Source organism: Corvus brachyrhynchos, unplaced genomic scaffold (genome assembly GCF_000691975.1).
Source record: "Corvus brachyrhynchos isolate BGI_N302 unplaced genomic scaffold, ASM69197v1 scaffold710, whole genome shotgun sequence".
Classification (NCBI taxonomy): domain Eukaryota; kingdom Metazoa; phylum Chordata; class Aves; order Passeriformes; family Corvidae; genus Corvus; species Corvus brachyrhynchos.
This window is the reverse complement of record NW_008236029.1, coordinates 305,587-320,442: the sequence shown is the minus strand read 5'-3', so window position 1 is coordinate 320,442 and position 14,856 is coordinate 305,587. Positions and strand designations below refer to the sequence as shown.

The window sequence follows — 14,856 nt, the reverse complement described above, 5'->3', positions numbered from 1 at the left end:
TCTTAGTTGGCTGAGAAAGTTTCCGTAAGAAAGGAAGTCTAATTTGAGTAGTCATCGTTTGTTTCCTGTTAACAGCTTAGGGAAAGGGAGGGGGAAAAAAAAGGAAGCATTTTTCCATTACAAAGTTTTCCTGAGGATTTTCAAAGGTTTGCTGAAAGCCATTAAGAATCTCAAAAGCACAAGCTTTTTAGCTGAATGGCTCTGCTTTAACTCTTAGCAGAGGGACCATCCCAGATCCCTCTATTAGATACATAAAATAGCCATCAATTTCAATTGCACGTTCATAATTCCAACTACAGGACAGCTCCAAGTCATTGAAACCTCTGAATTTTCACTTACAAGTTATAGAAAGATTCAAAATAGATTAAGTGGTGACAATAAATACAGCAAAACAAGGAATACCCTAATGCATGAAGTTGAGAGACAGTACAATATCACTCAAGTTAATTGCAAAAGCAAGAATGAAAGTTACCAATCTCTGCAAAGAACATTGGATCATGTAAATGGACACCAGAGTCCCTTTCTCCAACCAAAATAAATTAACAGAAACATTTCTACTATAGCATATGACTGCTGGGATTGAAGAGACTCATCCTCCAGTACCAGAGCAAAGCCTATTAAACATTCTGTGGTAATGCACAGCAACACATGCATAGTGACACATCCAATTTCTTAACTGACAATACACGATGTAAAAATCAAATAACCATCTAGCTTGTATATCCAATTCATTATCATAAAGAGACAGCCTTTCAAGAAACATATTGGAAAAAATATTCTTATTCTGACGGCTGTTACATTGGTGCATCTTTACACATTCTGTGAAATGTTTCATTCAAGAAGCCTACAGGTTTCAGCCTTCCTCTTCTCTCTGCTGATCCAGTATTATCCAGCTTGTCGCACAGCATTATGTTCATACCACATTTTAGAATGTAAGACACAACAAGCAGATGTTGCACCAGCATCCAAGCACTGAAGTATAGAGTTGGGAATGGAAGCAAATTTATAGAAGAAACATGATTAAGAATACAAAAATTTAAGACAGCAGTGCATTCTAAAACTGCAATATCCATTTTAATATAGAAATGTTGTAGAATCCAGTCCAGATCCAATAAAGAACTTAATACCTGAAAAAGGTTTCAAGACTGGGATATTGGACATAGGTGCTTATCTAACCAGAGACAATCACTGTTTGTGACCTTCACGTTTCCATAAATGCACAGAAATAGAATTCTGAGACACTCCAGAAGTTACAGCTTTGTTAATGTTGGAATGCTGAGTGTCCAAGTCAAATACCATTTCAAGAAGACAGAAGTTCAATTGCAACTAATGGTTTGATCTAGTAAGCATTTTCAAACCACATCTAAAGTTCTAACTGAAATTCAGTTGGATGCATTACTACAGCATGCTGCTTTCCAGAAGCATTCAATCTTTGTTTTCTACAGACATTCAGTAGGCAAAACCAAAGGTAATCACTATGAAATGCAAGTTCAGAACATGACTCACCATGTCTAGGAAAAAATATTTTCAAGTACCTATCAACTCATGCTTCGTTTTGGAGATTAACTCTTAGACTGTTTTAAATCAAATTAATTTTCTGTATTTCCTCCACAATGAACAAGTTAATGAAAAAAATGAAACAGATGAGCTTTCAACTACTTTAAGACCAGCTTGGGGGTCCTAAGACAAAAAATTTCCTGCTTTCAAATATCTTGTGAATGAGTATTTAGATTTACATGGACCTGAAGTATAACTCCATCTTGAATAACGGCAATGAGATCAAATGACAGGGAAGGGGAAAGGAAGAACCAATGCTTTAAAAAAGAATTACTCTAATGCAGAGGAATTCAAGGGTTTTCTTAACAGATTTCAGGTTTAAATAGAAACCTACTATATACACAACTTGAACTTAAAAAGGAAACAAGATTAGACCATAAGTACCAATGAAGTTGCTTCTGAGACACTGCATAACAGAAGGAGTCAGCTTGCTGTCAAGTCTTGCCATGTTTAGATGCATATACAGAATATGCTTTGGAGAAAGAGTTTGTTTATTAACACATAACAGTACTCATCATATGTGCTAACACATACAGAAAGCCATTAGCACTTGAACTTAGACACATCAAGTAAAAAAAGAATACCATTATAAATATACCTTTACAGGCCTATAGCTCAGTACAGATGGCAAAAAAACCAGCACCAAAACAACCCCAAAACACAGCCAAAACAAACAAACAAACCAACCCAAACGACCCCACACAACTCAAAACACCCTCTTCCTTGGTGTAAGCCCGTTCACTAAAGCACAAGATAAAAGACATTTGAGAAAAATGGATGAGGATAACACAACTGAGAACTTAGCATCACAGTTTAATTCCTTAGATAGTATATCAAATAAAGTTGTTGCCTATTCATTTCTAGTGGACACCAGAGACAAGTCTTTAGCATGGACTGATCTTAACTGAAAAAGTATCCTTTTCAGAAAGCTTTGCAAATGACACAGGCTGGGGCCTCTCAGGAAGACAGACACTGATCAACAACATCAGCAACAGCAGCTCCAAGGCGCCTCAGAGAGATTGTTTCGAACTCTAAGTAACTGTGAATTAGTCACCTTTACTGATGGTAATGTCAGACAGCAGTAGATTCACAATTATTTCTTCTAAGTCAGTTATCTATCAAGGGTGCAACATTATAAAATGAAAAAGTTAAAGGATTCACTGGAGTTTTTTTCTGACACTTTGTACAATGTAGTATTTGATTATGGTAGAAGCAAGCATAAGCAGACAAAAACTGAAGTTAGAGTAAGAGTTCAGTCCTATTCACTGATAAACTTAAATAAACCAACATCTACTACTTGTTTCATGTTACTGATCTTTGCCTTTGCTTATTCTTCCCATATTTTCTTTTCCACTAAACAAGCAGAGGTTTTCTCAAAGTCTATTGATAAAAAGCTGCACCTGAATGTATTAACAGAACTAGCAAAGAAACAAAAGCTGTTTCAGAGCACCACACCTGGGTTACCCATTAATCCTCTTCCCTGTTTTTCTAGTTTTAAGATACTGTACAATGACAGCAGGGAGAACACTTTTTGGAAAAGAAAGGTACTCTACTACCTTCATCCTTTGGTAGATCAACAGTACTTTGTGATGCATTTCCACTTCCCTTCCACCCCAAGTTCTCCCACCCTTGTGATCTGAAAAAGGCAGCCTGTTTTTCAGCCAAATACCCACAAAAGACTTCAATTATACTGTTCACCTGCTATTTTAGATTGCATCGGGAGCAAAAACTCACAGAAGAAAAGCTTGTTGCATTGAAGGAAGGAAGGATACTGATCGACAATAATCACTGAAATTAAGTGGAAATGACTATGACAACAGCTACAATTCCCTGTATTTACTCATATTTTTTAGCATACATGTCAAAAGCCACTAAACACAGTTTTATGTAATGACAGGTCAAACCATCTGGTACTGTCATTTTGGATTAAAAAGTTAGTTTTAAACAGCTTTCAGATTCGTGCTAAAAGTCAGTCACAGGAAGTCACATTACTCAAACTAAAATGCACAAAAGACCACATTAGCATATTTCTTGTACTTGCATAACATTTTTTTTTATACAGTTATCCATCTCACTAATCACACTAACTTCTAAATTGGAAAATTATTATTTGATAATATTAAGAGAACCAAGCTTGACAAATTTCACGTAACACACAGAAATCACAATATTTTTGAAATGTTTCCTATGACTGTTTCCAGAGAAGACCTAAATACAGACTTAAGGTGTGGCCTCATTCTGTGGAAAATAACTTACAGATTTTAATACTTGCAAAAAATGTACTGCCTCAACTATCTTCAAAAATAGCTTCTAAAATTTACAACATTCAATAATGAAAAATTCTTTTCACTATATTCTATAGAAATTATTCTGTAATTATATTAAGGTGCTAAGCTACTGAAGAGCTCACTAAAAGAGAGGTATACTGTGCTTTAAACTATGATATAGATCACTTTCCACTGATCCCCATGCTCCAAAAGGCCAAATTTTAAATGACCAAATACTTGTAAAGGCTTTGAGCAAGAATCAACAAAATACACTGTTGGTAAAAATACTCGATACATATGCTGGAAATATGAAAGTTCAAAAGATATGTTTTTATGATATTAATTTCAATGTCTCAAAGCAAAAATGCTTCATGCAACATCACTGAGCTGAAGGGAGTGTGTTTTGCAACCACGGCCTAATACTTCAACTAGCTAAGTTTGAACTCTGAATTCAGAGTTCTATGGTTCTAACTTTTGGAGCTAAGCAGAAAACTACTACCTGTCATTAGACTACTGCAGTTCTTTAAAATTTCTTTTACACTCTACATGAAACACAAGTGTAGACTTCCTTAATTTCAACATGTTCCACTGCAAGGTGGGGGTAGGAGAAAGAAAAACAAAAGAAATCTTACAGTCAGAGATTGCAATTGCTGTCCCAAGACTCAAATTACACAGTGCTGATGGGATACTTCTACAATATATATAACGACAAGAATCATCAAACTTTTGACCAACACTTGAATGTACAAGACTAGAAGTGCTTTAACTGCATGTACACTACAAAACAAAACCATGCAGACATGTAAAGATGTGTCCATAGAAGCACAGTGGACACAGATTCACATGAGAGAAATGTGCTTATTACAAAAAAAAAAAGAAGAGATATTTGCAATTACAATATATTTCTAAAATTCACTCAACATTTTAATGCATGAATAAGTTATAACTGACAAATTCATTACTAAATTATTGAAAAGACATGTCACTAATAGCTGTTCTTTTCCTCTTTTGTTGTCCCATCCCTTTTTTAGAGTCTTACCAATAAACACTGAACAATCCAGATACATGAAAAATAAATATCAGGAAACTGTCAGTTTATGAGACTGAAAATTAAGTCTGCAAATCCAACGTCGTTACTATACTCACATTCCTTTCCCTAGGAGGTTTAAGTTACAATTTGCTCCACACAAAAATGCCTTGCAATTGTGAAATGTTGCCCTGACCTGATGTTAGAGCAAAGCATTAGGATGGCATAAATTGAACAGCCATGATCATGGTAATCAGACTAATAAAGTGCTTTGTTCATCCTCTTGGAAAATACTTAATATTATTTTAATATATTCTTATGAATGCATGAAAAAAAAAAAATCTTTGACACTGCTCTTCCTTACCTCCCATTCTTTAGCAGCATCCTCAGTACTAGATTCTTCACTAGTTTCAGGCTCTTCCTTCTTTTTTACCACTATAAATCCAGGTTCCCGAAGAGACTCCCCAGTATCTTCTGCATATATTTCTGGACTCCACTGGATAAAGAAGACATACAAGTGATCTGTCCTAGAAAAGTCAAGTTATGATACAGGAAAGAAAAATAAGGTGAGTTTTAGGTAATGTCTAATAATATTAAGTATTTAAGGTTAAAATAAAAATACTATTTAATATTTTACTAGATATTAGAGACAGATTTTGGAAAAAACCTAGCTAGTTCTTTTTTTAAAAATTTTTAAATATATGAAGCTGACTGGAGAAAAAATGAGGAAGCAAGTTGGCAATGCATTAGCTGTGATTTCATATACAAGTACAGTCTTTCAACCACTTCTCTCCTATCGGATACCTTTTCTTAAAACTGAAATAAATCTCAAAATAAAACACTAAGACTTTTCTATTTTATTTAGAAAGAGTTACATAAAACCAAACAAAATTGGAATTTAAAAATGTCTGCATGTCTGTTTTCCCCACTCCTGAAGAACAGCTGAACACTTCCAAGACAATCAAAATTATACAAATTGTGGGAAGTACTACAGATGTGAGGGAATATGGATGGGAGGGAATATGGCTGAAAGCATCAACATAACATAATAGCTAATCCCTGAAAAGTTCAGCTGTATTAAAAACAATTTGAATGCTTTTTTGGAACCAAAAATAAAGCTATTTGCAGATGGTCTTCATTAGAAATACTGGTGGCAAGAATTATTTCACAGCTCTAATAGAATGTCTAGTCAATATCCCCTAGGCCTTAATATTTTCAGTTTCAGAGATTAATATTCTTGCTGTAGTCATCTGCTTGCATTGAAGAAATATGCTCACCATACACATATATATATATATATATATATACACACAAATATAAAATCATGAAATCACAAACTACAGACTATTCTAACCGCAGTAAGTACCAAGATTCAAAGTTACCTCCTTTTAAGTTATGTGCCACAAAATGGCATTGTTCTCTGGTTTAGAAGAGCAAATTCACAGACAGAAGTTATTTGCAATCCTAACAGATGTCAGTCTACCCTGTATTTGCTGCAGGTGCACAGACAGAGCAATCAGGAAAAGGACTTGCAATGCATCTACTAGTGTCTCTTCATCATGGAAAAGAGATTCAGAGCTAGAGCCTTACGACTCTGGTTACAAGAGTTTGAATATTCCTATGTCTTTCTTCACAGATATTTGCTACATCTGCGTACCATAATAGCATGAAGAATAATACTTGAACCTTTTTTCCCCCCTTCCATAATAAATCCTTGAAAAACTGAACACTGGAAAACCAGCAAGAGATACAGAGCTGCAAAGTCTCTCAAAAGTACAGTTACATTTTTCATGTGCCCCTGCCTAACAGGATACTGCACACAGGTATGTAGTAACAGTCTCTGAACAGGGTCAGTTATTTAAAATCACCCTCGTTAAGATTAAGGTTCCTGGTTAACAGTGATGAAAGGGAAAAAAAAAAAGCAAATTTTTCTCTGGCAGTAGGAAAGAACAAAACATTCTGGATGCATTAGGTTAGGTAAATTCTATCACAGAAGTCCAAACAAGAAGCTGCAGGTTCCTCATGCACTGTAAGAGGTATCAATTTTAAGTTGTCATACAAGTATGAAGTTTTTTCTTAAGTCCCGATTTTAACTTTTCAAGAACTTGGAATTATGTATAATTACAGCAGTTAAAAAAAGTACATGAAGCTTGGTGCTTAAGTTAGACACTCCTTCCCAGACTGGCTCTTTTGAGTTCAAGAACACTGAAATAAAGCTGGTTTGACAGATACCCACTTTTCTGTCTTTCTTACTACTCAGTGACAAAGACAACTGGATTGGTGCTAAGTATTTTGACCTATGCAGACTAGCACTCAGCAAGGTTAACAGGGAATTAAGAGAATGAACACCCCATTATGAGGACATAACTTTTTCTTTACAAAAATCATAGGATGCACATTGAATGAATAAAGAACTGATACTGGTACTATACTGCCCCATTCAGTTAGTTATTTCACAGACGAAATAATTTCTAAGGAGATCAGTACAAGACTGCAAACTAAGAACCATTTCTTCCAAAATAGGTGACTAATTCTGCTTTATGCTGAAGGTAAGTGCTTGATACATCAGAAAATTAACCAAAGAGACAGTAATCATTTTAATTAACTCATCTAGACATCATTGCCATATGTGAAACATTTATCTGTTTTCTAATTAAATATGGTACTAATAGAACAAGCAGATTTGAGTTGACTGTAACCACAAGAGAACTCGTGGCCCAGACAGGACTAACTGCAGCAGGATTAGAGGGACAGACCTTTGACTCAAAACTTTGCATCCTCTCTACCACTTAAGAGGTAGCAGGGGTGATGTTTAAAAGTAAGTTATGCACTAGCACAGACTCAATTCTACCTGCTGGAAAAGTAGAACAGATGTAATTTCAGTCCATTACACATTTCCATCCACAGTGGACATGAAACAAAAAAGACTACTGCCTTTCTTGTTGCAGCCAAGTTCAGTATAAAATGATTTTATGTCTGTAATCAACCTTTTCTCCTTTAGATTAAAGAACACCACTTACTTCTAATTTTCTTTATATGTTATACTTTCTAGGCATTAAATAGTCTTGCTGTTTTCCTCTGGACTCTCTCAAATTGATCCATATCTGTCCTCAACTGCAGTGCCCCAAGTGAACATTCTACACCATTCAGCTCAAAAGAAAAGATGGAAAAGTGACTTGATCATTGTGGGTAGGTATTTATACAAGGTGATACCTGAGAGGTTTTTGTTTCTTTCTTGTCCCCCTAGTCTTTGACAAGGCACTAAAAACCACTTTTGGGTTGAAAATAAGTCACAGTTTCCTAGCAGTAAAGATCATTTCAGAATACAAGACTGTACCAGTGAGTGAGCATGAACATCTCATGTCACTGAATGAGTTCAACAAATTTAGGTATTTTTCCAGTAGACATGCTTAAGTTGGTTCATGGAAAGGTTTTATGTTCCATATATAAAGATAAGACAAAAGAAGCCCAGCTAGCTCTTCTGAACTCAGGATTTTTACAAAGTTTCCAAATAATGGGAAGCACAGATAATGACAAAGATTTTGCTGCAGAACTTACTTCATCCACCAGACACCACATGAATCTTTCTTTATTTACTTGCTACAAACAAAAGCCTAAATAGTATAATGAGAAACTACTTGCCAAACTTACAAATAACTCAAGCAAATCAGTAAAATGTCAGTAAGGTAATGAGGTATTCCAATGGCAATTACAATACAAGCCAATCAACAATATCCTCAGACACTGACCCTTTTTGGTGATTATTTAGAGACACAGTCACTGCAAAATTTTGAATGGTGCAGAAAAAATAAAAAGCTCAAACAGCTACTGGAAATTGCTGATTTTTACAGTTTACCTCCTTCTTACCTTTCTTGTGGAACAGCAAACCAGTACTCATGTTTTTTGTCCCTTTGTGCATACTGTTGCATTGTTGCACTTGCTTGAGAAACAAATGTTTTTCTCATGGGTTTTCCAACCCTGAGACATAGAAACTTGTGAGATCGATGTCGTCTCTTTTCTTTCATAACAGAAGAACCTATTAATAAAGGCAAAGTTAGCTATCCACAATGTACTGAAGAGTTTAACTAATTTTATATTAGGCAATTGAGATATATAGGACATTTGTATAAATAAGTAATAGGAGATGGGGTAAGATAAGTAGAAATAATTACCTGCCTTTTTTTGTTATGTAAATTGCATCAGCAGAATTAACTTCAGAGTACAACACACTAAATAATTCGAACATTCATTTCTGCTTCCAGCTGCAGATCACATTATTATAGCATTTCATCCATGCTTGAAAATATTTGGAAGGTATTCTTGATGCAGACTCTCAATACAGAATCACCATTAAACCCTCTTGATGCATACTCTCAACACCCTTCCATCATTAAACAGATATCTCACATACATGAAAAAGATATTGTGTGAAAAAAGTATTTTGGCTTGATTCACACATGTCATAGCTGTTCATTAGTTACTTGTCATTTACAAGAGAAACGTTCTGGCCCTACTGATACAGGATTAAGATGAACTTTAACTTGTTAGCTACATCAAACACCTCAACGGTATGAACACTACCTCAGGATGAAGTATACTGGATGTTTCAGGGCAGGATTTTTCTCTCTGGTAGTATATTTAATTGAACTAATAGAATTACATGATTACCCTCAAGGTCTGAATTGTCAAGTCAGCACAAGGTGAAGGAAGAAGCCCTCTTAAAATTGTTTCTTTACTAGATTAATTGCCAAAATCCTCCAGCCATAAGAGATTTTTTTAAAGCAAGAAAGGAAAATGTAAATTTAAGAGTTATTATGATTAGTTATGACAATAAAGGGTTTATCCTAGCTCTGGTATTACACATACATACAGATAAAGTTTCAGTTTCCCAGGACACATCTTTTCTTTATAGCTGAAGTTCTCCTTCAATGTCTATGCAGACCACAGATCCACTAAGCAGAGAAAACATCACCTTCTTGCTCTATAAACACTGCAACTATGTTTTCTCAACCAGATTTTCACCATACAGTTTAGAACAGTACTGTTCCACAAAAGAGTATTTTTTTCTAGTAACTATTTAAATGCATGCCTCCTAATTTTCAGTCATATTTTCAGTCAACATTTTAGAATTATATCTGCAGCATATGGTATAGTAACTTAGTCATAATGTGCATTATTTGGAAGTATTTTATTAATGTGTAAGCTCAAAGGTAAATTCCCAGATTGAAAAGAAAAACACTAAAAAGAACCAAAAATAAACAAAAAAGTCTGTTTCATAGGACTGGCACGTGAACTCTGTGGCAGTGTTAGGTAAGTACTCTTCAAATGATCTGTTATTTGTGATTTTGGTCCTTCAGAGGCAGCAGATTAGGACTTCCCTGAGCTCAGAGAAGTGGTATTATGGCTCCAGCTAGCAGATAGAATAAAAACAAACAATTTTGCCCTGTCCCAAGTCTTAAAAAGACTATTTCAAATGTTTTGGGCTTTTTTTTAGTGAGTTCTCCGATACCATCTTTTACATTTGATACAGAATTAATGAGAAAAGATTTCAGCAATGGCTACTGTGTGTCTCATGCTTCTTGTTTTTCCTTTCAATCTCTGCCAATATTCAGCTAGCTAAGCAGCAAACAGACGTGCGATCATTAATGCTATTTTAGCTTGTTTATACACATACAAAATTATAGACCATTACAATTTCTCCAAAGTATCAACCACATCTAGCTTTGTTTCAGTCCAGTGGTTAACATAAGTGTCTGTAAAAACAGAGGAGTATAATAGAGGCTTGGGCAATAAAAAAATTTAAAATAGATACAAGCAAGACCTTTTTAGCTATTCTAGTCTGCTCAGAGTTATCAACTTGTATTGCATCACCTGCTCAACATTCAGAAAAAACATTCAGATCATTCCAAACTCAGAAACATCTGACCTCTGCAGCAATCAAAAAACAGTAGCTCCCAAAACCTAAATTCTCAAAACTATCACAAGAGAGAAAAAATTCAACTAAATTCCTGCTATATAAATAAGAGAGACAAAAAGACTATCTAGGTTAGTTAATGATCAAAAACTCATAGTATGACTACTTCAGAGTTTTATTTTGAGAAAGGATGCTTGAAAGTGTTTACTACATTTCAAATTTTAAATGACCTGGTGTTTTTAGTGACCTATTGTTAATAGGTCTGATGGTTTTCAGGAGTTATACAGCAGATCTATGCTTTTACCTTGGTTCTGTTTAATCGTGCTTTAATCTGTTTAATCGTGTAGAAGGTTCACCATATCTATCTAGGTTGAGAAATATTAATTCATAATTTACTCGTTCATTTGCATTCTGATAATACAACATGCAAGAATAACAAACATGTAGTAATTTGTACTGAAGTTGGACTAAATTAGTGCAAATCTCCAAAAAGGATCTTGTGCTTTTTGGTTTGGTTTTTTTTTTGTTTTTGTTTGTTTTTGGTTTTTTTGTTTGTTTGTTTTATTTTACCCCATCAACCTTGAGTGAGGCAGTAGCACTATGTGAGTATCAGGTTTCTAGCCAGCACTCTTCTGTAGGACTGTATGCAGACGCTTTTTTCGTTATATATATATATATATGTATTTACTCTGCAAATATACATAGCACATAAGAAACCTGAAGTCATTCAATGATACAATCTTACAGAAAACCAAAACTAAAGCATTTAATGCAACTGAGTTACAAATAGCCATTTGAAAGAAAAGCAGCAATTGTTTCAAAACACTTAGTACCTGAATTTTTTTAAAGTCACAACCAGCAACTACTGCTAGCTAACGTATTTGCCGGAGGACTACTTCTAATATTTAGGGCAAAAAAGTAAAACTTATCACAGAATGATGCAACTATTCACCTGCTTCAAATTTCAAAATTCATTTATTTCCTTAAAAGAAGGAAAAAACCCCAACCAACAACAACAAAAAAATCAAGCAAAAACTACTATATCAGATTTTGAAGTGTAGACGAACTTCTGTTAACCAAAGAATGTACCTCTATTTGATATAATTTCAACTTTAATAATTAACATAAAGAATTTAACCTTCAAATGCACTTCACTTATCTTTAATGCCTGTCACACACCAATAGATTTTTTTTCTAGTTTCCCAAATATTGCACAATTAAAACAGTTATCTCCATTAGTAAGATGGGAAGACATCAGAAAGCAACTTAGGAATTTTTTAGAAAGCAAAATCAAATTCATACAAAAGCATATTTAAGCTGTTTAAAGGCACAGCATACTTCTATATGATAAAAACTTGGACAAACTTTAAGGGTAACTCCCAACTAATAATCCCAGGCCCTGATCTTTGCAGAAGAATAAAGGTACACAAGAAATAAAACCTAGCTGTTCCCTGTATCCATAGCACTAGTTTCTTAGCATCTAGCTCTTATTTGTCATGAACAAAGCTTTTTGGATGCTTAGCCTTGTTCTAATCAGCATGAAAGTATGACAAGATGCATTCTGAAAACATCAAAAAATGTTAAGACTCTAGTGTTTGCTGCTCACACCATAAACCTTAATCATAAGGCAGACATGCTATAACATCAAATTAATTCCCTAAAATTCCTTCACACACATGTACACTGGAATCAAAATTTAAGCAACAGCTAACTGATTGCCAAAGAACCTTTTCAACTGTGAGCTGTACAGTGACCAATGCAGCACCCATCTGATTTTACAGGTTTAAATCTCTCCTACAAAGATACTGTGATTTAATATGACCATAAATATAATTCCAATGAGGAAGAATTACAAAGTTATCCATGTTCTCAGTTTCCTATGCAATATTGTCTCCACTAGTTTATGTAAAGTTTAACTTTGGCATATCTTCAAGCCAACAAGAAATATAACCAGCATATCGAGAAGTATGTTGGACAGAATGAAAAAACCGCACCATTAAACTGAAGGGTGACACATTGTAAATCCAAAGGTCAACACTGTATCCACAAATACCCAATGACTCACCTTCTGACCGCCCATCTCCTGCAGATACAGTTTTCTGACTGATTTCTTTTTGTGAATCCTGGTGCATGTTTTCTCTTTGTTGTTTTGTTTGTTGCATAGTGTGCGTCTTCCAGAGCTTGCGGAGTTCTTCAACTTCTGAGTCTTGACTTTGCTCTCCCACTACTTTTCCTTTGCTAGATGTCTCTTTCTTTTGAGAGTCTGTGGTATCTTCACAAGCTGGACATTCCTCTTCCATCTCATTATCTGCTTTTTTTCCTAACGAGGAACCCTGATCCTTGCCCACTTCTGTCTCTTTGCTGTGCTCCTCACTACCCTGTGATCTTTGCAAAGACTGCTGGAGGACATCTGCAGTGTTTTCACCAGGTTCTTGTCGCCCCTTTACAGACATTTTAGCACTTTCTGAACTTAAGTGGGTACCAAGCTGTTTAACACCTACAACCATTTCGGCACTGGGCTTTAAGTCACTGGCAGCTTCATTTGAGTCTGAAATGACTGTTAAACATTCAGCACTAGTGTGGTTTATTGTTTGGACAGATTCCGATGACGCTCCAGAAGATTTATCTTGCCGAAGCTCATCTGAGGAAACAAGTTCCTCACGTATTGGAGAGAGTTCTGATTCTGTGAACACATCTTCTGAAAGAGACTCCTCTGTGCTTCTTGGGGCAGTACTAGCACTGTCATTGCCCGTGTCCCGAACCCTGGAATCCATGTCATCTGTATTGCTCTTTGCAGCTTTCTTGGAATGGCCAAGTTCCCTTACTGACAGCTGCTCTACATCTCTGTTGAGCAAAATAGGAATGTTGTTATAACAGGTACCTCTAATATCAAGCTCTTTTCTTCACTATGTTTTGTTTAAGCTCTAAAACAAATGAACACCCTAAAAACCAACTTAATCCAAAGCATTAGTAATAAACAAGCATAAAATGTGATACTGTAACAGTAAACACAGTTGATCTTTTTGCCAGCATGACACACCTGGGACTGTTAACATGAAACTTGTATTAAGCTTTTGCTGATGGAGTAATTTTGCTTACAAAGCATGTGGATTAGGCTTTAGAATTTATTATCTATTAGACCAGGCCACTTCCTTAATTCTTCAGGATTATGCTCATAATAGGTGCTCTTACACAAGCACAACGTAAGGTTCATGAAATCCATAAAACACCTGTATGTGATCAGACATTTTTTGTCCAGTTTCAGCATAGATTGTGGCTTATATATAGAAACCATACAACATGAAATTGTAGTTTTAAGAATCAAAGATTCCATTAGGTTTATGACCATTTTTCATATCAACAGTCTGAATACAGAAAATAAAACTGCTTTCTCAAGTTTAAGCAGCTTTGACAGTTGGCAAAATTTGGAGAGTCAAAGAAGGTTAACTATAACAGCAGAATATGTAGGGGAAAAAACAGTGAGAAAACATGATTTAAGTGTCAAATACCTGAAGACACATGGGTTTTCTCAGATCTAGCTGAAGCTGTCAGGACTTCTGTTTACAGACTTAAAAAAATTTGATTTTTGTTTCCCCCCAAATTTACAAATATGCCTCATATTTAGCTAAGGCACAAAAGTTGCAGGGACTGAAGAAAATGCTAGTAACAAGTGTTCCTTCTACTAGTTTATAAAGCTGACAAGAAAGATAAATCAAATTGGACATACAGGCCTCTGAATGCAGAGTGTGACCTTTTATCAGCAGACATCTTCATTCCATATGCATTCATATTATAAACAAAAAAGAAAATGCATGTGCTACAGGAGCACAAAAATCAACAGCATGGAAGATAAATTTGCCAATATTAAGTCATTAACAAACTAAACATTATAGAAAAATACTTGTTTTGAAACTGCACTATTCTGATTCAAGCAAGTAAGTTAAAAAGAGCCATCTAATTCCTTCCACTGTATATCAATTGAAGTAGGAACTGTGAGCAACTTTTTAAAACTCAGTCTGGAAAATAAAACTTCCAGAAAGCAATCATGCTGAAGGCATCATCACTCTACATCAAAAACCCCAGAAGTACTG

The 14,856-nt window shown here is 35.1% G+C and overlaps 1 protein-coding gene across 6 annotated transcripts in view; it reads right to left on the bottom strand.

Annotated features, from left to right (window-relative positions):
* The window catches only part of OXR1 (oxidation resistance 1), a 276,422-nt gene that overhangs the window by 29,423 nt on the left and 232,143 nt on the right, over nucleotides 1–14,856 (bottom strand). For all 6 annotated transcript variants that reach the window (XM_017731281.1, XM_017731272.1, XM_017731278.1 and 3 more), the window contains 3 exons: nucleotides 12,831–13,609; nucleotides 8,719–8,887; nucleotides 5,216–5,378 (listed from right to left, as the gene is read on the bottom strand). In XM_017731281.1, coding sequence (XP_017586770.1) covers nucleotides 5,216–5,378; nucleotides 8,719–8,887; nucleotides 12,831–13,609 — 1,111 coding nt within the window. The remainder of the gene's footprint in view (nucleotides 1–5,215; nucleotides 5,379–8,718; nucleotides 8,888–12,830; nucleotides 13,610–14,856) is intronic.